This window comes from Hippopotamus amphibius, chromosome 3, assembly GCF_030028045.1.
Source record: "Hippopotamus amphibius kiboko isolate mHipAmp2 chromosome 3, mHipAmp2.hap2, whole genome shotgun sequence".
In the NCBI taxonomy this organism is placed as follows: domain Eukaryota; kingdom Metazoa; phylum Chordata; class Mammalia; order Artiodactyla; family Hippopotamidae; genus Hippopotamus; species Hippopotamus amphibius.
The window spans coordinates 28,829,924-28,856,996 of NC_080188.1; the positions used below are offsets into that span (position 1 = coordinate 28,829,924).

At 40.5% G+C, this 27,073-nt stretch overlaps 1 protein-coding gene across 2 annotated transcripts in view; it reads right to left on the minus strand.

Annotated features, from left to right (window-relative positions):
* The window catches only part of CHIC2 (cysteine rich hydrophobic domain 2), a 48,182-nt gene extending 41,012 nt beyond the window's left edge, over positions 1–7,170 (minus strand). For both annotated transcript variants that reach the window (XM_057729053.1, XM_057729052.1), the window contains exon 1: positions 7,037–7,170. In XM_057729053.1, coding sequence (XP_057585036.1) covers positions 7,037–7,155 — 119 coding nt within the window. In that variant the 5' untranslated portion in view covers positions 7,156–7,170. The remainder of the gene's footprint in view (positions 1–7,036) is intronic.
* Between the last annotated feature and the right edge of the window lie 19,903 nt (positions 7,171–27,073).

The window sequence follows — 27,073 nt, forward strand, 5'->3', positions numbered from 1 at the left end:
TGCTGAATGCTTACTATGGGTCCAGGTAATCAGATAAATTATTTCTGACTGTCACACCTAATCTCTGAGGTAGATATCCCTTTTGCAGATGAGAAAACTAAAGTTCAGAAAGGTTAATGGTTACAGTCAGGAAGTTTCTGAGAACTGAAATCAATCTGCTTGACATTAAAGAACACACTCTTTCCACAGTACCATCTATCGTTTTCCAAATGCACCTGATATAAGAATCACCCAGTGGGACTTCCTAGGTGGCGCAGTGGTTAAGAATCCACCTGCCAATGCAGGGACACGGGTTCAATCCCTGCTCCAGAAGGACCCCACATGTCACAGAGCAACTAAGTCCATGCGCCACAACTACTGAGCCTGCCCTCTAGAGCCCGTGAGCCACAACTATTGAGCCTGTGTGCCAAAACTACTGAAACTCACACGCCTAGAGCCAGTGCTCCACAACAAGAGAAGCCACGCAATGAGAAGCCCGTGCACCACAATGAAGAGTAGCCCCCAAACTCCACAACTAGGTAAAGCCTGTGTGCAGCAACGAAGACCCAATGTAGCCAATAAATAAATAATTACTTAAAAAAAAAAATCACCCAAGGTCTTATAAAAAAGTAAAAATTCCTAGTCTTCCCCTAAAGATTCTGATTGGGGATGTCTTAGGTAAGAACCTGAAATGTATAGTTTTTAAAATGCTTTTAGTGATTCTGATAATCAGGCAAGTTTAAGAAATACTATACTGAGATTAAGCTAGACTGTATGAACATGGAAACACTGGTGTAAGTTTTGATTTTACGAATGGATTCTAAAACAAATTATGAAAAGTCACCAACAAATCTTACACAGAAGATACTAGAGTAAGGATACCTAACAGCATCTGTTGCTGTTATAAAGCTTAATTTTATTGAGAATGAAATCTTAAGTAGCTTTATAATAGATTAGAAAGCTAAGCCAGACATAGATACTATAGAGACTTAAAAGATTCCCTTCTGAGTATACAGTTGGTCTATTATCCTAGGCGTTTAACCTGCTAGGAATATAAGCTCAAGTTGGAATTCAAGAGCAGCTCTCATACATATTATTCTTTAGGGTACTATTATTATTTAGAGTAATATTTAGAATAATAATAGTATTTGATTATTTACCATCATAAACAATTTCATATCATTTACTTTCCACCATTTAATTCCTATATTCCACTTAGCTAGACACACAAAAGTTTAAGTACTAGTTAACTTCACATCTGTTGGCAGGCAGAAATCCCACACTGAACTGTTTGGGCTGGAATATCATGTGAATTTCAAATTAAAATACAATAAAATTTTAAAACTTCAGTTTAATACCATACTTCTCATTTCTTCAAGAAAGTTTACCCATTGAGAAGTTTTAGCAGTTAAAATATTTAGCATTTTTTTCTTCATGTTATCAGAGATACATTCAATGCTATGTTCTAAATCAAACTAATTTCCTCTCAAATTATAAAGGTAAGAAAAATCTCTGGGAAGAAAATATCTACTTTGACAATTTCCTCATATTCACCAAATTTTGTTTTTTAAAAAAAGATAAGCTAGGGAATTTCCCAGCAGTCCAGTAGTTAAGGCTCTGTGCTTTCACTGCTGAGAGCGCAGGTTCAATCCCTGGTAGGGGAACTAAGATCCTGCAAGCCAAGCAGCATGGCCAATAAATAAACAAATAAATACATAAAACAAGCCATTTATCTTATGAATGTGCTTTCATAAGAGTTCTATTGTAAAATATTGTTTGCCTTCATTAGGAGGTACAGAAAAAAGAAGAAAACAGTTATTCCTTTGACAATCCTGACATGATAACAAAGATGTATGCAATCACCTCACATATTCAGAGGACATTTCAGGACCCATAATACTCCAGACACTAGCTTAAGCAATGGAGAGATAAAAACCAATTAGCATAATTCCTGTCCTCAAAGAAGTATCCAGCTTTGTGGATAAACATCAAAAAGATCTTCAAAAATCTCCAAACGAAAAATTTAATGTTTAAAAGTGGAATAACCAGGTTCGGTGGAAGAAAGGAGGTGGGAGTTACAAAGTTTAATAAAATTGTTTAATTGAAGTGAATCTGTTATTCGGGCAAATCACGTTCAGGTCTCTTATTGCTAACCACAGCATCTAGTAGCAGTTTTTTTTTTTTTTAATAACTTCCTTGATTTTTTAAAAAATTCATTTATTTTTTGGCTGCGTCAGGTCTTAGCTGCCACATGCGAGATCCTCGCTGCAGTGGTGTGCGGGCTTCTCTAGTTGTGGCGTGTGCTCTATAGTTGTGGCATGTGGGCTCTCTAATTGAGGCTGTGGGCTCAGCAGTTGTGGTGTGTGGGCTTAGTTGCCCTGCGGCATGTGGGATCTTAGTTCCTTGACCAGGGATCGAACCCGCGTTCCCCTGAACTGGAAGGCAGATTCTTAACCACTGGGCCACCAGGGAAGTCCCCCTAATAGCACTCTTAGTCCAATACATTTCAAGACAGACAACTTTTTTTTAACTCTACCATTTGAAAGGTAAATATATACTAAAGTGTTCCTGTGATTGTCTTCTATGCAAAGATTCTATCCCAAAGTGTTTCCATATTTTTTCAAGTCACATTTCTAAATCTTTCAATTTTCCACAGCTTACCTGAAATGAAGACAAAGAAAGCGACTGTCCCACAGCCATTGATAAAAACTGGTAAAGGATGAGAAATTATTTGTGGACATGGTAGGAAGATTATACCTCAGAAGAAAGCACCCGAAGACACAATAATTTAGGGAAATTAAAAGAGAATAACATTAGAAACAAACTTCAGTAAAATAAGTTGGCTCTATGACAGGGCTTGTGTTAGTCAAAGATTATACATGCCCTAGGAAAGCTCCAAGTTTGATTCTGATATGGGAGGGCATGAAATGACACAGGAACTAATAATGTCAGTTATAACGATAGATTAGATAGGAAATACTGCCATAAAACTAGTTTTAAATTCTAATTTTTATAGTAACACAACACTATCATTACTGTGAAAAATCAAACTCTCCAACAAATGATCATTATGTTTTACACAAATTTATTCTAAGGGGCAAAGAATGCCATAATTTAAAAATACTAGAGACTTTCCTGGTGCTGCAGTGGTTAAGACTCTGTGCTCCCAATGCAGGGGGCTCGAGTTCAATTCCTAGTCAGGGGACCAGATTCCTCATGCATGCCACAACTAAGAGTTCACACGTCACAACTAAGGAGCCCACATGTGCCAACTAAGATCCGGCACAACCAAATAAATATTTTTTTAAAAAATAAAAAAATAATAAAAATAAAAATATTAACCAATTTAGCCAATACCACCTACTAAATTAATCACTTTTTTCTCTCATCTTCATTACATAATAAAATGAGAAATAGACACACACATACACACACACAGGAAATCTATTTTTAATTGAAGTGTGAGCTCAAGCCTTTTAAATTACATGTACATAAATATTATGCAACAGGAACTTATCATTTCCCTCTCTTCCTTCAAATACCACTTTTCCTCAAAATATGCTTCTGCACAAGATTTCTTCCTGTTGGAGCTGCCACCTTGTTCCATACTGCTACACGCAAATCTAAAAATGAAGGAAATTATTATACTCATCTAGAAGAATATCAAGAAAGAATACCAGTTTTAATAGAAGTACACAGTTTAAGCCTATTTGGGGTCACTATGAAAATTTTTTATTAGAAACTGCATTAAAACGGGCTTCGTTTAGACAAATCATACATTTTAAATACTTATATCCCCAAAATCTGATTATGGCACAAAACTAACCAAGACCTGCCTGTGTAGTAGAAAATGGAAGGTGACTTACTTTTTCACATCACTGTGACGTGCCAAATTACGTCACATGAGAATACACTGATTTCTAAAATAAGAGTAATATTATAATACAATGTAAATCATGGGTGGTGGGAAGGGAAGAGTAGAAATATTCAACTATAAAGGTCTACTCAAAAGTGAAATCTGTGAAAAACACATGGATGGATCTATAGCTTTTCAGGTTGATCTGGATTACAGATGATTCTATACATTACAATATAATTGACTTTCAAACTGGTAAGGGAAAAGGGGCCTGAACAGTTTCTTAGTTTAAATAAAGGGGCAGGGCACAGAGCAGCTGCAGTGATAAGCTTAACCAGTCTTACTATAACTGTTTTTAGCTCTTCCCACTTATACTTAAGATTTTTTTTTTTTTTTTTTTGATGAGGACCATTTTTAAAGTCTTTATTTAACTGGTTACAATATTGCTCTGTTTTATGTTTTGCTTTTTTGGCCATGAGGCATGCAGGATCTTAGCTCCCCCACCAGGGATCAAACCTGCAGCCCCTGCATTGGAAGGCAAAGTCTTAACCAGTGGACAGACAGGGAAGTCCCTCCATTTATACTTAAAGGCAAGAAAAACTGTACATGCTCAACAGTTATAGCAACTCATAAACACCAATTTCAAAAAACTTTATGTTAACTGGGTTCCTACTGCATAGTTTGCCTGTCAATTATGCATGAGAGAGTCATGTAAAAAAGTTTTGTATTACTGTTACTATACTTATCTATGTCACCACAAAACAGGATTAGGTTTTCAGTGCAGAAAGATTCTTACTAATTCTCATTGAAATATTTCACACAATAATTTAACCTCATACAAATCATCTAGAAATGGAAAAATAAGACTAAAGTGAATCACTATTAGGTTTGAAAACGGCAGTTTGGATTTCTTAGTCCTGTGCTTTACAACCTATGTTTCTCAAAGTCAAACACTATGTGTGAGTGATAATAAAGACCAATATTTATTAGCACAGTACCATACAATGTGATGATTTCTTTGCATGTATTATCTCAACTCATCCTTAATAATTTTAACAGTCAGGGACTATAACTATAGCCATCTTAAATGAAGAATCATAGATAAATAACTTACCCAAGAAGTGGCAGAGGATAGATTTGAACCCAGAGTCTAGAACCAAGGTAAGAGGAAAGAAAGGGAAGTTGCTGAGGGAGATCTCAGAAAAATTAACTCCCCAATGTAGAAAGGCATACCGTTTACATATAGTTCCTCTTATACTCTGGAAGAGCAGTTTTCAATCCTGGCTACATAACTGAATCACTTGTGGAACTTTTTAAACAAATTCTGCAAGCCTGGGACCCTCACTCAGATAACTGGCTTTCAACTGGGGCAAAGGCAAGGCTTTTTTCTTAAAGCTCCCCAGGTGATTCTAATGGGCAACTATAATTGAGAACCACTAATAATTCCCTCCCTCTCTGTTAACCTCTCTAAGCAGCCAACTAAAATCAAATTTACTAATCACCTATTTGGTTCTAGCACTTCGCAGACTATATTTTCCATCATGACCAACAAAGTACTTAGCTTTTCTTTTCCTTAAACAGAGGAAACATTATATCTAATGCTGAGCCTTTTTAAATAAAATTTTGACAGCTTTTCTTTGACATGAGGAATGTAAGGGGAAGGGTAGGCAGATAATATGATAAAAGTTTGAAAGCTCTTCTTTAAGCACTCCTTAGGTTTAAAAGAATGTAATAACATCCTAACAGTCAAACAAAACTTAAATGGCAGGCTTTCTCTGTGATATATGTTAAAAAAAAAAAAAAAAAGGTTTAACATCCCACAATATTTGGTTATATTTCTTAATTCTGCTGGTGATGACAGTCAAAATACTAAGTAACTGTTATTGTGGTGATAAATTCCATTGTCTTTTCATGGCGCTGTGACAGCAATTATGCAGTGTTTTTACCCTGTTAAGTCACCTGCATATAAACTAACAGGTGCTAAAGAAATCAAAGCATTACATAAGCACACCCAAACAACAATATGGCTGGTCATATCACGTATTGAGAAATGCAAGGATTTTGCTGACAGTCTTATACGAGAAGTCTTACTATTTCACTAAAATGTATTCACTGCACATCCCACTCACCCTAAACCATAAATATAACGAAAAGCGTTCCAGGCAGTCTCAGACTTGCTGGCCGTTTTATTTTACTAAAAAAGGTGAAGTGGGGAGATGGCTAACAAGCATGAAGTTTGATCTAGGGTCAAAGAGAATGAAAATGAAAGTATAAACACTTCAAGTTGTACCAAACTTTGGACTTCTCAGGGAAACATTACAAAACTTCCTGCTTCCGGACAGCTCATTACTTCGTTCAAGTCTTCACATTCCCGTATTAGCCATGATCTTTCAGAAAGCTGTCCTTCCTTATTGTTTGAACAATATCAGACTTTTACAATGTTGCCAATTGGACTTACAGGAACCCTCATCAAATGAAGAAGGCATCCCAGAGTTCATGCCCAAAGGAGGGACTTAGTAACCTGAGAGAACCCTCAGTAACCTGAGCAGTGCGTGCCCATCACATAAATTCTTTTTTAAAATTATGTATAAACATACATCGTTCTGCATCTTAAATATATAAGTTCATGTACACATTTTTTAACCATACAATTCCAGGAACTTCCATTAGTTCCGCAGAAACTGACTCTGCAAGAAACTGGGAAGACCTGTGGGTATGTGTGAAACACAGACACGACAGGGAACCACTCATTACCGATCGTCACCAGGGTCTCACCCGGCCCAGAGCTGGCCTCCGAGCCATATGTCACTAGGCTCTCAGGCACAGACGACGAGAGAGAACCACAGGGAAACCGGATGAGAAAACAGGGGCAGGCACCTCGACACAGCTGTATGTCCACCCCGAAGCTGAAGGGGTGGCCGGAAGGGCAGACCCTAAAGAATAACCTTCCTCCTGGGATCCGTCACAGCGCCCAGCCCCGCAGGGCCTAAGAGGGGTGTGGGGGGAGGGAGCGCAGCGTCTGTCCCCACTTGGGAGAACGAAACAAATGAAAATAAAGCAAGTTCTCACTTCCTGGTCGCCTCCTCTTCCCGCAGGCCTCCGACACCGGACGGACACCGGGGAGAGAGGGCCCCGCGGAGCCAGGCGCCCGCCCCAGCCCGGCACCTCCCGTCCTCGCCCTCGCCCTCCTCCGGGCCTTACACGGTGACGTGACCGGAGCCGCGGACCACCACCGGGTCCGGCGAGTACTTGAGCAGCTGCTCCTCCAGGGCCCGCTCCTCGTCCTCCTCCTCCTCATAGATCTCGTCGAAATCCGCCATCCTGAGCCTCCGAGGCCCCCTGCCCGAAGGGGCCTGTCCAGGAGCTGAGGCCGGGATACGGGCTGGCGAGGCGGCGGAGGCTGAGGGGAGTCGCTGCCGCGGGCTGCGAGGCCGCGGAGTTCGCTCTGGGCTGTCTCGGCTTCGGCTACAGAGGAGATGGGGTCCCGGCCGTCGCCGCCGCCGCCGCCGCCATTACCGTCAGCAATAACAACAACACAATGTCAACATCCGCCCAAGGGCCGCCACCTCCACCAGCGCCGCCGCCGCCGCCGCAGCAGCAACTCGGGCAACCACAGCAACAGCCGGAGCCTCCCGCAGCAGGAGCCCCGGACTACGGCATCGCGAGACTTCCCGGGAGTGAGGGCGGGCGGGTGCGTGGGCGCTCGAGCGCGCGGGCTGGCGGGCGGGAGCGCGCACGTGAGGCCTCGGTCGCTTCCCCAGGTCGCTTTCGTTCCTCCACTTCCACGCGCCGACGGCTCCTCGGACGCGCGCTCCCGCAGGCGCGGCCCCGCCCTCCAGCAGAGGGGTCGCAGGCGCGCGAGCGGAGTGTCGCTGGGAGGTGGTGGCCTTGACCCCGACTCAGAGACCAGAGCTCTGACTGTGCAGGGGGGCACTGAGTTCCCCAGAGTAATCGCTAACCTGTTTTGGTTAAAATAAAAACCCTGGTTGGAAGAGAAAGTTTAATGTGCATGTGGTTGCCTGTTTATCTAATAATCGAATCTCACTCTTCGTCAGTTTTTTTAGTCTGTGATGAGAACCAGAGCCTGTAACTTTTCCAATTTGAGGAACCCAACAGACACACTGCAAGTATTTGTCCACTATAATACAGGATTTTTCAAAACACGTCCAAATTCAAACATCTTGTCCCATCATCCCCTTAAATATAGTCCAATAGGTGAGGCCAATGATACTGATTTTTTTTTCTCTTACAAGAAAACTCACTGTAGTCATACCGTGAAACAAAATAGACAAATTCTCTGGATTCCAGTTTGGTAGATGCAGTTTTCTGCCCCAACTTCCATAACCTCTTTTCTCCCTTAAGAACTTAGGGAATCCCTTTCCTTTCTTACAGCTCCTTCCAGGAAAGGAAAGGTGAAGGGAGGGGAGGGCAGGTAGAGTTTGGTGGATTCCCTTTACCAGTCTAGACTACCAGTAAAGGCCTGAGGTTCTCGTTGGGTACTTGGTGTCATGGTCAAGAACCTGCCCAGGCAAACAAATAGTTCAGGGGCAGGATTGGGCTCCTGAGAGAGTCCAGGATAAGGTACATACACTGTGGGGGCAAGAAAGGGTAGTCATACCGTACCCAGTGCTGGTCAGAATATTCTCCAAGTGCAGTGTTCAGTTCCGGCCAGTTTAGATGGGTCATTGTTAAAGCTGAGAAAGTGCAAAGGAGGGAATTAGGACAGTGAGTGAGAAATGCCAAAGAACCTCCTACTGGTAATGGTTGAAGAAAATGAGCATAGTTAGCCAAGAAAAGATGAAGGAAAAACATGGTAGATTGTATCAGACTTGCTATGGATCTCTCCTGAGGACATTTACTCATTCAACAAATATTTACTGAGTTCCAACCATGTGGCAGGCACTGTGTGTGTGTGTGTGTGTGTGTGTGTGTGTGTGTGTGTGTGTAAAATGAGGTACAGTTTGTGCTTTCGAGCAGCTTATTTATCACTTAAGGCAAGCAATCACAATCCTGTTGTGTGCTGCCAAAGGAGCACACAGAGGGTGAAACATAGCCCATAGGATGTAGCTTGGTTTGGTGATTAACTGCCTGCCTGACTGCCTGCCTTTGAATCCCAGCTCTGCCACTTACAATGTGACCCTGGACAAGTCATTTAACTTCTCTGTTCCTCATGTGTAAAATGAGGATAATAATAGTACTACCCCACGGGGCTGCTTTGCAGATCAAACGGATTACTACATGTGAAATGCTTAGAAGAAAACCTGGCACACAGTAAATACTGGGTGGCAATAGAGGATCTCTAAGGCCCCATCCAACTAATCAACTCTATGAGGATCAGCACAATTTTTTTGCATTATGTACTGCTTTACTGTTTACAAAGCACATACGTATATCATTTAATATTCCCCAAGAACTCTGTGAGGTAACCGAGGATGTAATGTATTCCTTAGTTTCAGAGATGCTATGTGACTGCCTTATAGCCAAATGGCTATTTAAGATTCCAACTCAGGGCTTCAATTCAGTGCACTGGGTAGGCCAAGTTCCTGAATTTGCTTCTTGGCAGAAACTAGGAGGCCAAGTGGCTGCATTCAGTTAAAGGAATGGCTGCAATGGGAGGGTGAGAAAAGGGAACCAGAGGAAGAAAAGTCAGTATGTTCCAGGCATGGCCCACACCCTGTGTGCTGTGACTGAGAATTCACCTTTCTGTAAAAACAACTGCAAAGATAAGGGGTTGGTGACCCAAAGTTTCTGAATCATCACATAGCTGACAACTTCCCAAGGGCAGGGGAAGTCACCCACAGCCCCTTAAACCTCCAGCACTTTCCATAGTTCCTGCTTCAGAGAAGAAGTTCAATAAATGTTATCTGAATTGAGATATATTGTTACTGGTACTATTTCCAGAAAACCATGAGTTAATTAGGCTTCTGCGGACTGTGAGAACCTCACCCTTATCTTAACACTGGTTCTGTGTGGGAGAAATGTTCTTATTCTAAGATGTACTCAACAGAGAGATCTTTGTAACTCCCACTGCCTCAGTGTAAGGTGGGGGCTACCTTATTTTTGCTCTTCCTATTTTGTTCTTCTTTTTCCTGTTCTGAAAAACCTGTCAAAGCCAGCAAAAGGGTGTGGGACCTGGGCACAAGGCCGAGAGGATGAGGGAAGCTGAGACAAATATTTCCCTGATGATGGTTAACATCGGAATCCCAAAGTCCACTTCCAGCCCTCCAGGGTCCAGCTTCCTGTCACACTCCTTTCCCAGTCTCTTCCTGGGGACAAATCTCCCCCCTCAGTATCTTTTCCCTCGGTGTTGAGGTGCTCTCCTGCACTCTGCAGTATGCATTCCTCTCCATTTGAGTTCCCCTTTACATTCCTGCTTCACACACTTCCACAATTACCTTCACACCAAATGCCTCAAAACCAAACAGAATAATGCCTCGGGGCCTCATGAGGCAACAAATATACAGTTGCTTTTAACGCAACTATTCCTAGATTTGAAAACATCCAAGTTCTGTCATTGTGTAGCGGAGTGGCCTTGGGCAGTTTCAACTTTCCAAGCTTCCTTTTCTTCATCCTGAAATGGGACTTCTGTCATGGGGCTATCAAGGGTCAAATGAGGTAATGCATGTGCTATGGGCTGAATTGTGCTTCCCCAAAATTTATATGCAAAAGCCCTAACCCCCAAGGTGATGGTATTTGGAGATAGGGCCTTTGGGAAGTAATTAGGTTTAGATGAGGTCATGAGGCTGGGGTCCTCAGGATAGGATTAGTGTCCTTATAAGAAGATACCAGAGAGCTTACTCTCCCCATCACCCTTGCCTGGGTGTGAGAACACAGAAGGAAGACTTCCACCTGCAAGCCAGGAAGCTGGTTCACACCAGCAACCAAATTGGCAAGCACTTTGATCTTTGTGCAGACTTCTACTGTCTCCAGAACTTGTGAGAAATAGATTTCTGTTGCTTAAGCCAGCCAATCTATGGGATTTTGTTATGGCAGCCCAAGCTAAGACAGCATGTAAACCCTCATCTGTTCACTCATTCATTCATTAAACAAACATTCATTAAATTACTCCCACGTGCCATACTCTGCCCCAGGAACTAGGGTTTAGCAGTAAGGTAGTAAACAAAACACAGTCCCTGCCTTCACAAAGCATAAAATCCATGGGGGAAGTGTGACAGATAACTTTAAAAATAATTAACTATTAGAATTGTGGTCATTCCTGTGGAGAAGTACAGGGGACCATGAGAGGGTCAAAGAGGTTGATAGAAACTTGAAGGCCTTGGTAAAGAGCCAGAAGTTCATCCTAAAAGTAAGGGAGATACACTGAGGATGTGAAGCCAAGCCATGACATTATCAGGTGTGCATGTTAAAATCCCCAAATGGGAGACCAATAGTCCAATCTACCCAGCATGCATCCCTACTTCTTCTGAAAACAGAACACATCCTCCCCTCCCCGGACAATTTGTGGTAAATCATATCTCCTCTATTCTCAGTACACATGATTGGGTTACGCTGAGCACATCCCCAATTCCAACAGTGTGCATATCACCTAGGGTGGCAAATCAAAGCATGGGATTGGTTTGAACAGATGTATGATTTGGACAGAACCAAGGAGATTCAATATCAGAACTTTCACTATAACTATTGGGAAGAGGGGGCTCTCTTTTTCTATGAATCTACTAGAAGCCATGTTGCTCTTACAATAGTAGAAACAGTCTAAGAATGATGCCAACACTGAAGGAAGCAGAACCAAGGGATGAAGCAAACGTGACTTATCCTGATGGTATTTTTATCATGACCATATCCTGAGTTCCTGAGTTCAGCTACATCTAAAAATTTCCCAGGTTTGTAGGAGAGGATAATGGATTCAGTTTGTGGAATATGAGACACCCAGTGGATATGCCCAGTAGAACATAGATAGATAGAGATATTATATAGACAGATGGATAGATGTGTGGGTAGATGAATGAAGAGATAGATAAGACAGAGAGGGAGGAAGGGAGAGAATGAGTTGGGGGAGAGGCTCAAAAGATAAGTCTTGGCAGGAAATAAAAACATTTGACGGACTTCCCTGGTGGCACAGTGGTTAAGAATCCACCTGCCGATGCAGGGGACAGGGGATCCCTGCATTGGCAGATCTCCCTAATCCAGGAAGATCCCACATATTGTGGAGCAACTAAGCCCATGCGCCACAACTACTGAAGCCCATGCACCTAGAGCCAGTGCTCCGCCACAAGAGAAGCCACCGCAATGAGAAGCCTGCACACTGCAACGAAGAGTAGACCCCGCCAGCCGCAACTAGAGAAAGCCCACACACAGCAAGGAAGACCCAACGCAGCCAAAAATAAATAAATAAATAAATAAATTTATGAAGAAAAGAAGAAAAAAAAACATTTGGGATCCATCAACTCATATATGGCAAAGGTAGCCACAGAAGTGACCTAGATGGCTCAAAAGCCAAGAGGTGAGGTGCCATGGAGAGCATGAGTAGATAAGAGGGTGTAGGATGAAGGAATTTCAGTGGGTAGGGATGGGGAGAGGAGGAAGAATTGACAAAGGAAATTGAGAGAGACTAGCCAAAGTGGTGAGAGGTAAACAGAGAGCACGATGTTACAAGTAAAGGGAGAGAAAAGTAAAAGAAAGAGGTAGTAGCTGTTCATGTGAGATGCTGCAGAGATAGTATAAGATAGAAACCAGTGTTCACTGTTTTAAGGAGAACAGCAAATCCTGAAGGACTCAGTTTCTACAACCAGCAATTTGATAGAGCCAACACAGAACCCCTTGTTAAATATAACCATTTAAAAAAACAGTAACGCTGGGCTTCCCTGGTAGCACAGTGGTTAAGAACCCACTTGCCAATGCAGGGGACACAGGTTCGATCCTTGGTCCAGGAAGATCCCACGTGCCTCGGAGCAGCTAAGCCCATGAGCCACAACTACCAAGCCTGTACTCTAGAGCCTGTGAGCCACAACTAATGAGCCCATGTGCCGCAACTGCTGAAGCCTGAAAGCCTAGGGCCCGTGTTCTGCAACAAGAGAAGCCACCACAGTGAGAAGCCTGCACACCACACGAAGAGTAGCCCCCACTCTCCGCAACTAGAGAAAGCCTGCACACAGTAATGAAGACCCAATACAGCCAATAAATAAAAATTTAAAAATTAAATAATTAAAAAAAACAGTAATAAAAGAGGAGCGTAACTCCCCACTCCTAAAGTGTGGACCATACGTAGAGACTTCCTTCCAAAGGAAAGGGGGGAAGACTAACTTGACAGTGGTGACACCTGACAAACACTACTGCAGCCAGCTAATCAAGGTCAACATCATGTTGACCATAAATTATGTTGATAGTATTACCTTTGTTATGATATGATGAAAAGGGCACTTAACCTTTCTGATCTTCCTCCCCAAAACCCATTCTAATCATAAGAAAAAAATCAGACAAATTCCAGTAGTGAGGCTTCCTACAAAATATCTCGACAGTACTCCTGAAGACGGCCAAGGTCATCAAAAACAAGGAAACTCTGAGAAACTGTCACAGCCAAGAGGAGCCTAAGAAGACATGACAACTAAATGTAATATGGCATCCTAGATGGGATTCTGGAACAGAAAAATGAAATTAGGTAAAAACTAAGAAAATCTGAATGAACTATGGACTTTAGTTAATAATAATGTATTGATGTTGGTTCATTAATTTTAGTAAACATACTGTAAGATGATAATAATAGAGAAAAGTATTATTTCCAGCAGCTAAAGGCAGGAGTCTTAACATGCTGTGATAGGAGACTGGCCCTGGGTAGGTTCAAGGCAGGACCATGGCATCTTACCAGGAAGGGCTGCAAGACAAAAACCAGAAAAACCCTGCCCATAGGCCAAGGAAGCAACGTGGAAAATTTTTCTCCTGGAATTCTGGGTTGGAGAAATAAAGATCTCTGGTGAAAAATCAAAGTCCCAGGCCTACACCTTGCTTAAGTGCCATATCCAAATTTACACCAAACTTGTAATATAGGAATGGGCGACCTAAGAAATTAGTTGAGAGAAGAATCGTATTTAGTATATGATTTCCAAAGAAGGCAAATGGGATGGGATCTAGAATACAGTGTCTGGAACCTGGTAATCTCACAGAAGAAGTTAGCTATTTTTCTTCTTATTACTCTCTCTCTATTACTATCTAAGAAGAGTGATAGGTAGAATAAAACTAATACTAACTTTTGATTTTGTATGATTTTGTATGACATGGTAGATGTGGTATGAGGGAATATGGCCTTAAGAGAAGAAATATTTGGTGCCAGCCATGAGTACCATCTTCCTAGGTGAGAGGAAGAATTTTAAGTTGCATCAGGAGAGTTTTAAATTGCTTGGAGAAATTAAATTTTTCGGTCCTCTGGGAAAACAAATAAAATGTCTTCCTTAGTCCTTACTCACAGGCGTAATTCCGAAAAAGAAATTAATCCTCTCCACCCACAATGATCACTTTAAAAATCTTTTTAAATATAAAATTGACACAACATGTCCCAATCTTAGAGTCTGTGGTGCTCAGAGTGTAACTAATGAAAAATAGCACTGCTGCTCCACTGCCCTAGGGTTAAGGAAAGGTCGTGTGCAATACAGGTATGTGAAAGGCCTTTGGGGAGCAACAGTTATCCTCTTCTGCTTCTACAGTCATCTGAACAACTGTGGTGACTGAGAAAGAGGGAAAGAAGATAATCTAAACTAGACTGGGAGCTTCCTGAGGGCAGATGCTATTCTATTTGGGAAAAGAAGCAAATGCTTATGTAGCATATATTGTATTCCAGACACTGTTCTAAGTACTTTACATATATCAATACATTTAGCCTCACAAACATCCTTATAACATAGGTACCATTTTCATTCCTATTTTACACATATGCAAATGGAGGCAAAAGGAAATTAAAGTAACTTGGCCCAAAGCCACACAAGCAGGAAATGGTAGAACCAGGATTTGAGCCGAAAACAGTATGTTTCCTCTCTCCATGATCTTACCATTATGCTCTCCTGTCTTAAACACCAGCAGAAAAATATTCAGATCACTTCCCTCTTCCCAGCACCTACAACAGTGCCAAGTATACAGTTAGTGCTTTATAAATATTAGATGACTACACATATGAACTCACTGTTTTCATTTTTCTTTGATCATTTCACACCATATACACATATTTAGTTCAATGTCTCCAACTATTTTTATAATAAATCTGTAAAACCCATATGGATTCTCCTAGATTACCTTAGAATTATATCGACAGCTGCTCACCTGATTTAAACCAATGCTGTAAATATGACATATAAGTTGTACTGGGTTTTCCTCATTGCCACCTCTTAAGTTCACAAATGTCTAGAGACTATTCCTAAAATCATAGGCTCATATGACCAGAACGAAGCCCAGAAGTCGTCTCGTTCACACTAACCTCCAAAACCACAAGTCTAAATCATGCAGTGCTTCCTTCTCGTTTGAACATCTTAGATAATTATAGTAAATGTCTGTAACCATACTGAGCAAATGCAAAAATGCTTTATTATGTTCTTCCACAGTTCTTTAAGGTCTGGGACTCTGTCTTTGCTATTTTTTATTCCAAGTCCTTTAATATTTCCTGGAATTCAAGAGTCATTAGATGTATCTTCATCTATTAATTCTCTTTCCAATCTCTGGGAAGACATAAATCAAGTTTACTCTTTATTCTGTGACAGTCCTTCAAATAAATGAAGATATCTCCACCCCCAATTTTTTTATTTTTTGAGCTAAACATGCCCATTTACTTCAATCATTTTTCCTCCAAGAAGGTAGTTTCAAGTTTCTGACTCTTTTCAGAGGCTGTACCTGCCTCTTATCAGCTTTGTTGGGTCAATAGCCATTTTATTATTTGGGGCTCAGAACTAGACATAGTGTGATTTGACTAGTGTGATAGCCAGCCTCCAAGATGATCTCTTAACGAGCCTCATCATTTGGTATTCACACCCTCCTGTAGTTCCCCACCCCCCGCCCCATATTGAATAGAGCTGACCTGTGTGACCAATAGGATTGTGAAAGTGACAGTATGTGAGGTTAGGTTTTAAAAAACATGGCAGGGACTTCCCTGGTGGTGCAGTGGTTAAGAATCCACCTGTCAATGCAGGGGACCACACGTTCGATCCCTGGACCGGGAGGATCCCACATGCCACGCAGCAACTAAGCCCACAACTACTTAGCCTGTGCTCTAGAGCCTGCAAGTCACAACCATTGAGCCCACATGCCACAACTACTGAAGCCCACGTGCCTAGAGCCCGTGCTCTGCAACAGGAGAAGCCATTGCAATGAGAAGCCTGCACACTACAAGGAAGAGTAACCCCCGTTTGCCACGCGTGCAGCAACAAAGACCCAACACAGCCAATAAACAAACAAACAAACAAACAGATAAATTTTAAAAATAAATAAATAAAGACATGGCAGCATCCACCTTATTCCCTTAAATCACTCACTCTGTGGGAAGCCAGTAGCCATGTCATGAAGACACTCAAACAACTCTACAGGAAGGTTCACAAGAGAGGAAGTGAGGCCTCCCACCACTCCTGTGAGTCAGCTACCCTAGCCAAGCCTTCCGATGACTGCAGCTCCAGCTAACATGCTGATTGCAACACTATGAGAGAGCCTGTGCCAGATCACCAATTCCTAATCCATAGAAACTGTCAGAAATAACAAATGTCTATTGTTGTTTTAAGCCACTAAGTTTTGGGGTAATCTGTTATGTTGTAATACATGATTATTACAGCGAAGTTAGAAGATAAAGAGACTAACACTTCCTTCCTAACCCTAATAGAAAATGTGGAAAAACAAAGAGAAACAGATTTAATAGCTTGATTAAACTATTAATTTTTAAAGTTTTGGGGAGATGGGGTGTGTGTGTGTGTGTTGATGTGTAAAAGTTTGTTTGGTATCCTTTTTAGTTAAGTTGTTTTGTTTTCGGCCTCTGTACATTGCCATAGTGCCGTACTTAACTTATACAGACACTCAATACACAACTTTTGCAATGTTGGGCTTCACCTTTAAGGTTGAGGGACACAACTAAATTTTGCTCCTGAATTGGGTGTGGTGAAATCTGTTCTCTAGCCTTTTGGAACATTCACTGGAAGCCAATGGCCTTCCTCCTCACCAACGCTGAGATGTTTCTACACTTCTTTGAACATGGTACAGGAAAGAGCTGGATTTAATAGTTCTAATTGTGCTGGACTTCTCATGGGATTGAGTTTAGGCAGCACCCAGCTTCACTTGGGAACGTTGGAGAAAACTTACTTTTGTTCTCTCTCTCTCTTTCTCTTTGCTCACCCCACCACCAGCACATACACATGGCCTTACAATGCTCAGTTTTTATTCATACCTACTTCTTTCTTACAGTATTTTCCCACATTATTTTCTTTTTGAATATCTGCTTTTTATATTCATACTTTTGAAATTTCTTTCTTTTCTACTTTTATTGGCTAGTATGATTCAACCTCTTCTTAAAACCTGAGTTACTTTTATATGGAACTAAAATTGTAAAGTAGAAATTCTCCCAAGTAAGTGAACTTTAGGGCTTTAATACCCAAGACATTATGTTGCTCCTAGTGATCTTAAGCACTTAAGAGATGCATGAATAATTTTAGGCTTTGGGAAATCATCTAGTAACTCTGCACTTGATATGTTTAAAGACACCAATGTGTCCTTTGAAAATGTAATGCACTGTGAGGCAATCTGGAGGGTCCAAAAATTAAATGCACCTTATCATTGTTGGAATAACTTGAACCTGGAGGAACAAAATAGTTCTAAGTGAACTTCTTCAGAAATCTTGCTATTATCTTTTGTGTTGTAGTTAATTGCACCATTAGGAAGACATTTGTATATGAGCATGGAGAAGAATGCACTGTCTTTCTTCAGAAAAATAAGGGAAGAAATGAAGCAAAGAAAAAAGAGCACCTATAAGCAGAAACAATATTTATATCAATGTTTACATAGTGCTTATTATTTTATAAACATTTTCATTTAGAATGTCTCATCTGACCCTCACAATACTCCAATGAAATAAACAGAGGGATATTATTCCCATTCTATAAATTTCAAAGGAAACTGAGGTTAAATGAGTTACTCAGGTCCAACTGGCTCCTAAAAGACAGAGATACAACAAAGACCTAAGACTCCTCTTGTTTCTGTGGGTACATTTCCACCACAAGGAAGGGAAGAGAAATAAGAAGGGAAAATTAAAACTTAATGAGACAATGAGGCTAACCGTTTTTATGAAACTTAAAGATGAATTGCTGAGGGGTTATAGAAATTGCTGAGGGGTTACCTCGCCAAACACTTAGGAATCCAAGGATGATATTTAAGAAACAGGAATTTGGGTTGACTCAATACTTGTGACCCTTATCTGTGCAGTAGAGCTAATTATGGTACCTATTACACAGAGTCATTGGGATGATTAAATGAGATAAAACATGTAAAGAATGATAAGTATTAACAAGCATATGATTAATGATGATGATGTTACTTTAATCAGGGTGGAGAGAATACTAGAATAAAGAGTAGTAGATGTGCATTTTCATGCTGCATTGTAATCAACCTACTCTAAATTATCTTCCTTCAATTCCCCTATCTAGAGAATGAAGACAAGACTCCTTCCTAGCTGCCTCTGCAGAAATAATTCACCATGCTTGATCATGTTCTGAGCACCTATAAAGCCCTATAGAAATAAAAGAAGATACTGGAACCATTTTTCTCTTTCAGTCTTTCTCCCTCCTTGCCATTCTGAGCAAAGCCATACTGTGGGACATTGGAGGAGTTTTTGAGTAGTTATCTATTCAGGCCTACCCAGTCTCCTGGCAACTTAAAATTCAGTGGCAGAACTGGAAGGAACAGTCAACTTGCCTTTATTGTTTTCTGAGATTCAAGCAAGCAGCTCACATTATCTAGAAGAGGCTAACTGAGGTGGCAATGTACATTATCATCTAAAGAATGGATGAATTATTTTGCTGTGGATTAGTGCAGTGATTAGCCTGGGGGAGGTTTGTCTACAAGGAGATGCTTCCTCCAAATGTCTTTGCTGGGCTGTTGTGACTCCTGCTTACCGTAGAAGTGATTTCACTTTGGCCCAGAGTCCCACTCTGCCCTCCATCTGTCAGGTCCCTGCAACTTCATTCCCATAGCAGCCATCCTGCCACCCACCACTAGCCATGAGGACCTGTTGTTTAAGGGTATGTCACACAAGCAGGGGATCATTCTTTTAGTATCATAGAGCAGCTGATCATTCATAATTAGAGCATGACTGTTGACTAAATCAAAGCCCATTCAGACCCATCTACACTCTATGGCATCAGCATGCAGTTCTAGCCTGTCCTGCCTGATTTGAGATGCTTTAGAAATGATGTAACTTGGCAAATGAATTCACAATCAAAATCTCTTTAGATGATTATCTCAGATCAACTATAAGTGACACCAACCAACCCATGCACATAGTGTCTCTAACATGTTAATTCTATAGTTAGTGCCCACTAGTCAAGGTTTTTTTAGGTTACTGAAATGAGTTTACAAACTTTAGGTAGCTCAGGATCCTATCATTACATACACATCAAATGTCATTTTGATAAATGACATTGCCGAAGGGTCAGATATTACTTTCTGTTCTCATTTTTAAAATGATCAAAAACAACATTTTGATAGTTATATTGAGAAGAGCTGTTCAATCTGATTTAATTGAGTCAGATTAAGTTAATATCATTGAAGAATTGTCCTACAATCCTTAATCCCTTTTTTATTTCTGGGTCATAATTAAAGCAACATAAAAACAACTTTATTAATACACTTTGAATTATATTTGTCTGGACTGAGCCTGCCTTTCATTTTTCTGTCCACTCAGTCTTAAGAGAGCTTATGATTTATTAACTATTATCTTTACAGTTTCCTACATGACATTAAATCATACAACCTTAGAAATTTTATTCTGTCCTTTCTCTTCCAGGTTAGTGTTAAAACTTCCCTTTGCAAAACTGGACTTTTATCCCTACCTTTTGTTTTCTTCCAACTTTTCTATATTTTCTTTCCCCTGAGATATATTCTTTCTTTCCTTTGATCATAATCATAGTGACATCTTTTTTTTTCTCTCTTCTATTCCTTAACTAACATCTCAAAGATGTTTTAATCACTTACTGAAAAGCCATGTTAAAAATTTAATCCACATGCCATTTTTTAAGATTAGCATTTAAGAATATCTCTTTGCACATAGAGTACATAATAGTGGTATAAAGATATTTCTTAAAACTTGGAAAGATTTTGATCAAAGGGATGCATATTTTATCCTGTCTAGGACTTTGGCTAACAGCCATCAACTTTCAAGATCAGCATTTCCCAATGATTTACTCTGAGAAAATCTAGTCCTGTGAAATGCTTCTAGAAAACACAAAGGGAGATGATAATCTTTCTCTCTTCCTTTCTTTCTCTCTTCCTTTCTCCCTCCCTCCCTTCCTTCCTTCCTTCCATTTTATCCTGATTGTTATTTAGTGTCAATTGCTATGTTTTAAGTTCCAATTAATGAAACTGAATTCAAACTGTCTCAATAAGTAGGCATTTGTTAACTTCACTGATGATTAAAGTCTAGAGGTGGGGCAGGCAAGGTACAATGTGATCAGGCCTCAAGCTCCATTCCCAAACTCTGTTTATATCTGTGTTATATTCCTCTTCTCTGCAAAATGACTGCAGCAGATCCAGCCCTCATATTTACACATCACACTCCGCAGAGCAAGAGAGAGGATCAACACTCTTAAACTCCACCCCCATGCCCCACCAAAAGTTCTAGGATTTGCTCTTTTTGGAGCCTCTCAGGTCACAAGCTGTTTACCAAGCCAATCATTATGGAAGGGATAACATATACTGATTGGCTTAACCTAGATCATATTTTCCTCTTTGGAGCAATAGATAGTGTCAGCTTCCCTGGAATTCCAAGGCTAAAACAACAACATTATGAATGCTGTAGAAATAACTAACTGGTGTCCATTATAAATAAAGTTGGGAAATATTGACTTATACCCACTTCTTAATTCAAGTATAATCTTGAAAATGGAGAAGACTCCAAACCTGGAGAATAAGCATTAAGAAGAGACCAGTCCCATAAGATTTATCAGCATATCCCTAAAACTTAATATAAGGAACTGTTAGAGCATAAGCCCAGGTAGGAGAAAACTTTATCTGTATTCTTGTCCCTGGTGCCATGAAGACTGCTTGGCATATAGTGAGAACTCAATAAATATTTGTTGAGTTAATGAAGGAATTGGTTTCTAACGAAGGGCCTTTTATCTGAACATTAACAAACTTTGTTCTCAAAGGGAAGAAGGATCCATAAATCTCTAAGCTCCTCTTCTGGGGAAATGGGCATAAGAAGAAATGATTTTCCCAATTCTCCATGAGGTCTGGTTTTGCAGTTACTGAGACATATCCTACTTTCCTTTACCTCTTTGTCTATCCTTACCAAAAACACTCATTCAGCTGAGAGAAATTGAGTATCCATGTGTTCCTGCAACCTTAAAAATCCCATTTGATTACAGTGTTCAATACATAGCCCCCTACAAAGAGGAATGGAAAGATAAAATACCAGAAACTATTTTTGCCCTTTAAAAAATAAACACTAAAAATGTGGTGCTTTGGCAAGATTATGAACTGCAGAGTCTCAAAGACATGAGTTTGAATCCAGGTTCTGCTCTTTACTAATCATGTGACCTCAGGCAACTTAACCTCTCTGAACTTGTTTCCTCATCTATAAAATGAGGATGATATCCTCCTCATTCAATCAAATGTAATAACATGGCAAAATATCTGCCATAGCAGACACTTAGTGATAATTATTATCCTTATTATCCTCATCATCTAAGAAACTTCAAGGTGACTTAGTTGAATAGTTCATTTAACTCAACCATCTCTCCAGGTGATGCTGAGGGCTAGTCTATAAGAGATTGCTCTTGAAAGATTAGTGTCTGCATAAACAGATCCTGAGAAATCATGCCCCAGTACACACTATGTAGAGATAAAACTTATAGTTACTATATATGTAAACGCTGAGGAATTTTAGATGATTTGTGTTTTCACCATCAGGAAGAAGAAGGTAGAAGAAAAGGGTAGAAGCACTTTAAGTGGGAAAAGATGTTAGTAGGAAGCCCCAGGCACGGAGCTCTGTGTGCTGTGGACCACAAACAGTCCTCCCTGCTTAGAGCAGAGAGGTTGGTCCAGAATGTACTAGGATGAGGGCAATTAGATAGGTAATGAGGTGATGGATGGAAAAGAAACTAAAGGTTATAGCTGATGATAAATAGTGATAATGTATATGATTTTGTGCATTGATTTACCATTTCTCCCTGCTTTTCCCATCTACCTGGGATCTCAAAGATGAGCAACCTTCTTTCTGGAGGTGGATATGACAGGCCATTTTGCAAGCACTTGAAGTCCTTCAGGAAACACAAACATCTGTGACCTGGAGCAGTCACTTAGGATTCTGACACCCACTGGGAATTTGAGCAATGCTGTTGCTCAGGACCAAGCCACAAACATCTGACTGCCCTACGCAACAGGTCCTTGGCATGCTAAGTTGTCAACAGGCCTTTCAGAGATAAAGTTGTATCAATCAGAAAACATCTAAGGTCTACATGGAAAAGGAAATCTTTTGGAAAGGAAACAAGACAGGATATCTGAATACTACTTTAGGATTTCCCTACTTCACTCTGTTTCTATTAGATGGATTGGGATGGGAGAAGAGTTTTCAGGCCAACTTTCTAAGGCACCTGGTTAGCTCTAATCCCATATTCCCACCAAGCCACCTTGATTTGTTTTGGTTTCCAAATCTACTGTATTCCAGTCCCATTGTCAAGTAGTAAGGACTTGATTATCCCTAGATAGACTGACCAATAGATTACACAGTTCCTGAGACCAGGGAAGTGAAACTCTGGAACAGAGTCAGCTTTCAACAAATATGTCAAATAATATGTGCCAATTACTTTGATGGGCACTATACTTATCAGACCGTGAGGCCTCTCCAGACTACCATCCTAACCATCATCTCGACCCTCAGTAATTTCATCTTATCTTAATGCTGCAACCATTATACGAACACAGTTTAAATACTGTAGACTGATGCCATTTTTACCTCCAACCCCAATTTCTCTTAAGTTCAGATCCATATTTCCAACATTACTATACATAAAATATTTCTCCTTGTCTGTTCCAACAGTACTTATAACTCAAAATGTTTAAAACCAAGTACTTTTTTTCTTTCTCTTCCACCCACTCTGTCCACAAGCCCCTCTGAAACAAAGAGAAACTGCTCATCTTCTGTCATCAGCATTAACAGACACCTGAGCTAGAAATCCAAATTCCCCACTGACTCATTTGTCTTGTGCCTATGTTCTACCTAAGTAGTAACCAAGGACTGCTGCTGCTCTCTTCCAAATGACTCTTGAATTTATCCTCCCTTCTCCTTTGCCACCACCACTGATTCATGTGACCCTCATCATCTCAGGACTGGACTTAGAGACTTTAACTGCCTCTGCTTTCTCTCTCTTCCAATCCATCCTTCACCATGATTACAATATAATCATTGCAACTTTTTGCTTAGCACCTTCAATGACTGTTCATCTAATATAGAGACATCTCATAGTACTTCGCCTGCCACTCAGACCCTTCGCTTTCTAGCACACAGCGGCCCTTGCTTTTTCTCCCTGATGCATGCAGCCATTCCACCTCCACATAATAGACAGCCACCTTCTAGGCCTGTGCTCACTAGCATACCTTTGGCCTAGAAGTCTCTTCTCGCACTGCTGTTGTGGTGGTGTTGGTGTTGTGGTGTTGTTTTGAAGCTGAGCGTATCCTACAAACAATTCAAGGCCAAATCCCAGAATCCCTGATGCCAGCCAGAAGAAAGAATGGCTCTCCTCTCCATGCTTCCATAGATTGTTGCATTCCATACAATTCATCGAGCTGTGGTTAGATTCTGGCCATCTTTATAACCCTCACACCTAGCATAAGTAGGCACTCAGTAAATGATGGTGAATTGAACTGAACTGAATTTCAATAGCAATTGTAGCTCGATTTCCAGAAGTTCGTCTAGCAATATGGCCTAGACCTTATATTTAAAATCGGCCATTATTCTGATAGGCTTTGTCTTGTGTTTACAACTAAATACACCAAGAGTCCTGTCTGGGTAGGGGTCATTCTATGGCCAATATAAATGATATTGTGATCTTTATTAGGTACATTGTTTGGAACTCCATTAACTTGCCTGATCCCAGAAAAAAGCACAGGTAAAAAGCCCCTTTTAGAATAGCAATGATGCAGTTAACTTTGGCTGCCATTGTTCCCTTCTGAACTATGCCTTCTGCATTCATAATTAACATCTCCACTGCTGTAGAGCACCTGGAACTGAAAAACAGCGTACAACTGAGACATGTATTAAATTCTAAATGGAGATGGCATGGAGATAATCTGTGAATAACCAAACATTGAATTAATATTTCAATAAACAATTAAATTGTTCTTTTCCTTTTTTTGTCTCAAAATGTTTAAATTTTCCTCATTCACATAAAAAAGTAACAATTTATGCCATTTGAGGCATAACAAAGAAGCAACTGTCATTTATTTTACTACATGTGAACATCTTTGAGGAAAATCTATCATCTTTAAAAATTTGTTCAGAATTGGTAATTTTATATTTACATCTATTTTTTGAATCACATTACTTTTTTTAAACTACTTTTATAGTTCAATATGACTAATGGTTGCTCTAACAATTATCGATTAATGGCTATTGAGATATCAGTGCTCTCAAAAGGAGATGTCAATTTTTAGTAATATCTGTGGAAGACAATGGTTCTGTGTATGCCCAGAGAATGAGGGACATTGTCTTGCTAAATCAGTTTGCAGTCTATGAGCTCATCAGCTAAATCTGATGGACTGACAGAGAACCCAAACATGAGGAAGGAAATGCAATATACTGACTAAGACAGTATGTTGGTTGGCCCAGAGCAGTCAGACAAGGGAGGGCATCCAGCCAAGTCCAGAGATTCAGGGCAGACTCTAAATGAGCTCGAGCTAACAAGACAATACCTCTTGTTTTCAATCTTGTGCAAATTATAAACACAAGAGGATGAGGCCATTGTGTTATGTTCCCCCAAGCACCACTCATTTAGCTGGGGCTTGAGCAGCTACATAATACTAAAGGCAGACAGTAGAGGGAGGACCCCAGCCTTCATCCTGGGGCCAGGATTTGGAGGGACCCACAGTGTGAATCCAGTAACCTGTTGGTTTTCCTCATTGAGCCAAGTGTTTCCCACCCAAAAAGACACTCTGATTTAGATCCTGAATCTGATTTAGGCAAGTCCTTTAACCTCTGAATACCTCATTGTAGAAATAACAGTTGGGGGAAAAAAAGGTCCTATCTAGCTTATGTTAATTGTGAGATCCAATGACACAGCATATTTAAGACATGTTTACTATATATTCTTTGTAAACTCCAAAATGCTATGTAGAGGTAGGATAGAGTTGTGGTTAGGCATCTACCTAGAACACTAGCATTCTTCTTTCAATCCTGTACTTACTATTGATTGAGCACCTACAGTGCCTGGCACTGATCTCAGTGACCCCAACGGACATAAATATCCTCCAGGAGCTTTCATTCTAGCCGGGAGACTCCGACAATAAACCCACAAACACAGTACATTACACAGTAAGTTGGAGAGTGGTAAGTGCTATGGGAGAACAAAACAGAGCATGGTGAGGGGGTTGGGAGCACAGAGGGCACAGTAGGGGCTTTGGTATTTTAAAAATGGTGAGAAAATGACATTTAAGGAAAGACCAGAAGGTGAGGAAGTGAGCTTGTGGGGAAGAATTCTCAGCAGAGGGGAAGGCCAGTGCAAAAGAGGGCCCGACAAGCAAGGAAAGCAGAGCAAGTGAGTAGGCGAAGAGGAGAAGAGGAGGTCAGAGAGAAAGACACGACCAGATCATGGAGGGCCTTTTCGGCCATTGTAATATCTTTAGTTTTTGCTCTGACCTGATTTGACTTCTATTTTTAGAGGATCTTCTAGCTGCTGGGTTGAGAACAGACTATGGTGGCAGTATAGGAAGAAAAAGCCCTGTCAGGAGACTAGAGTGTGATGTGGACCAGTGTGACAGTGGTGGGGGTGTTGAGAGTGGACAGCTTCTGGATATTTTTAAAGATAGAGCCATCAGGACTTCCCAATGGATTGAATGTACAGAGAGAAAGAGAGGAGTCAGGAAGAGTGCAAAAGTTTGAGTCTGACCCACCAGAAGATAGATCTGCCAGCAACAGAGATGTGCCCATATGGAAGGGAGCTGGAACTCCTCCCCTTTTTTTCCTCCTAGTTGCAGGAATTCTTCCTGCAAATGTAAAACTGTGGATAGAGGAACAAAATTTAGATGCTCTGCTCAGGGACTACTAGAGGAACTGACCATTCCCACTACTTCATCTCCCTGGACCTCAGTTTCTCTGGTTGTAACATGAGATGGGCCAGCTGGATAATGGCAAAATTCCTTTTCAGCTGCTAAATTCAAGAACCTAGATGTTACAACCAATTCTCGCACTTTTCAAGATTTTATTTTCTCTTGAAAGAAAGTCTCAATAAGGAAATTCAGTCTTTGAACATGCTCTTTTTGGTTTAAAATAAAATTATTTTGTGATCCTAGTATATAACATCAAAAAAAAATCTTAATAAGACAGCCTTCTTAAAAAAAAAATACGTCCTGCAATTTGTTTATATAGTATCTTGTTCCAAGGAGGTACGTGGCTAATCAGGAAACATATTTCCTATGTCATATTTCATCAGAAATCTTGCTCACAAGTTTAAATTACAGCACGCATTTTGTGTCACTGTGAAAATATTCCCTTTCCCTTTAATGGTACATGAATGGACTTGAAATGCTTCTAAGGCTGCCTGAAACATTTGCCGCCTGTAGATTCTCGCTGTCTACCCCAGTACTTTTTCATTTCCTCTTGACAACAGCACTATTGATACCACTGGTTCAAGAGGAGAAGTCACTAGAGAAGAATAAAGACCAAGTATCTGACACTCACAGCCTGATTCTAGAGAGGAATGCAATATAATCACACACAGACTAATTTATTTTTTTAATATTTATTTTAATTTATTTTATTTGGCTGTGCCAGGTCTTAGTTGGGGCCTGCGGGATCTTCATTGCGGCATGTGGACTCTCTTTTTTTTTTTAAAGATT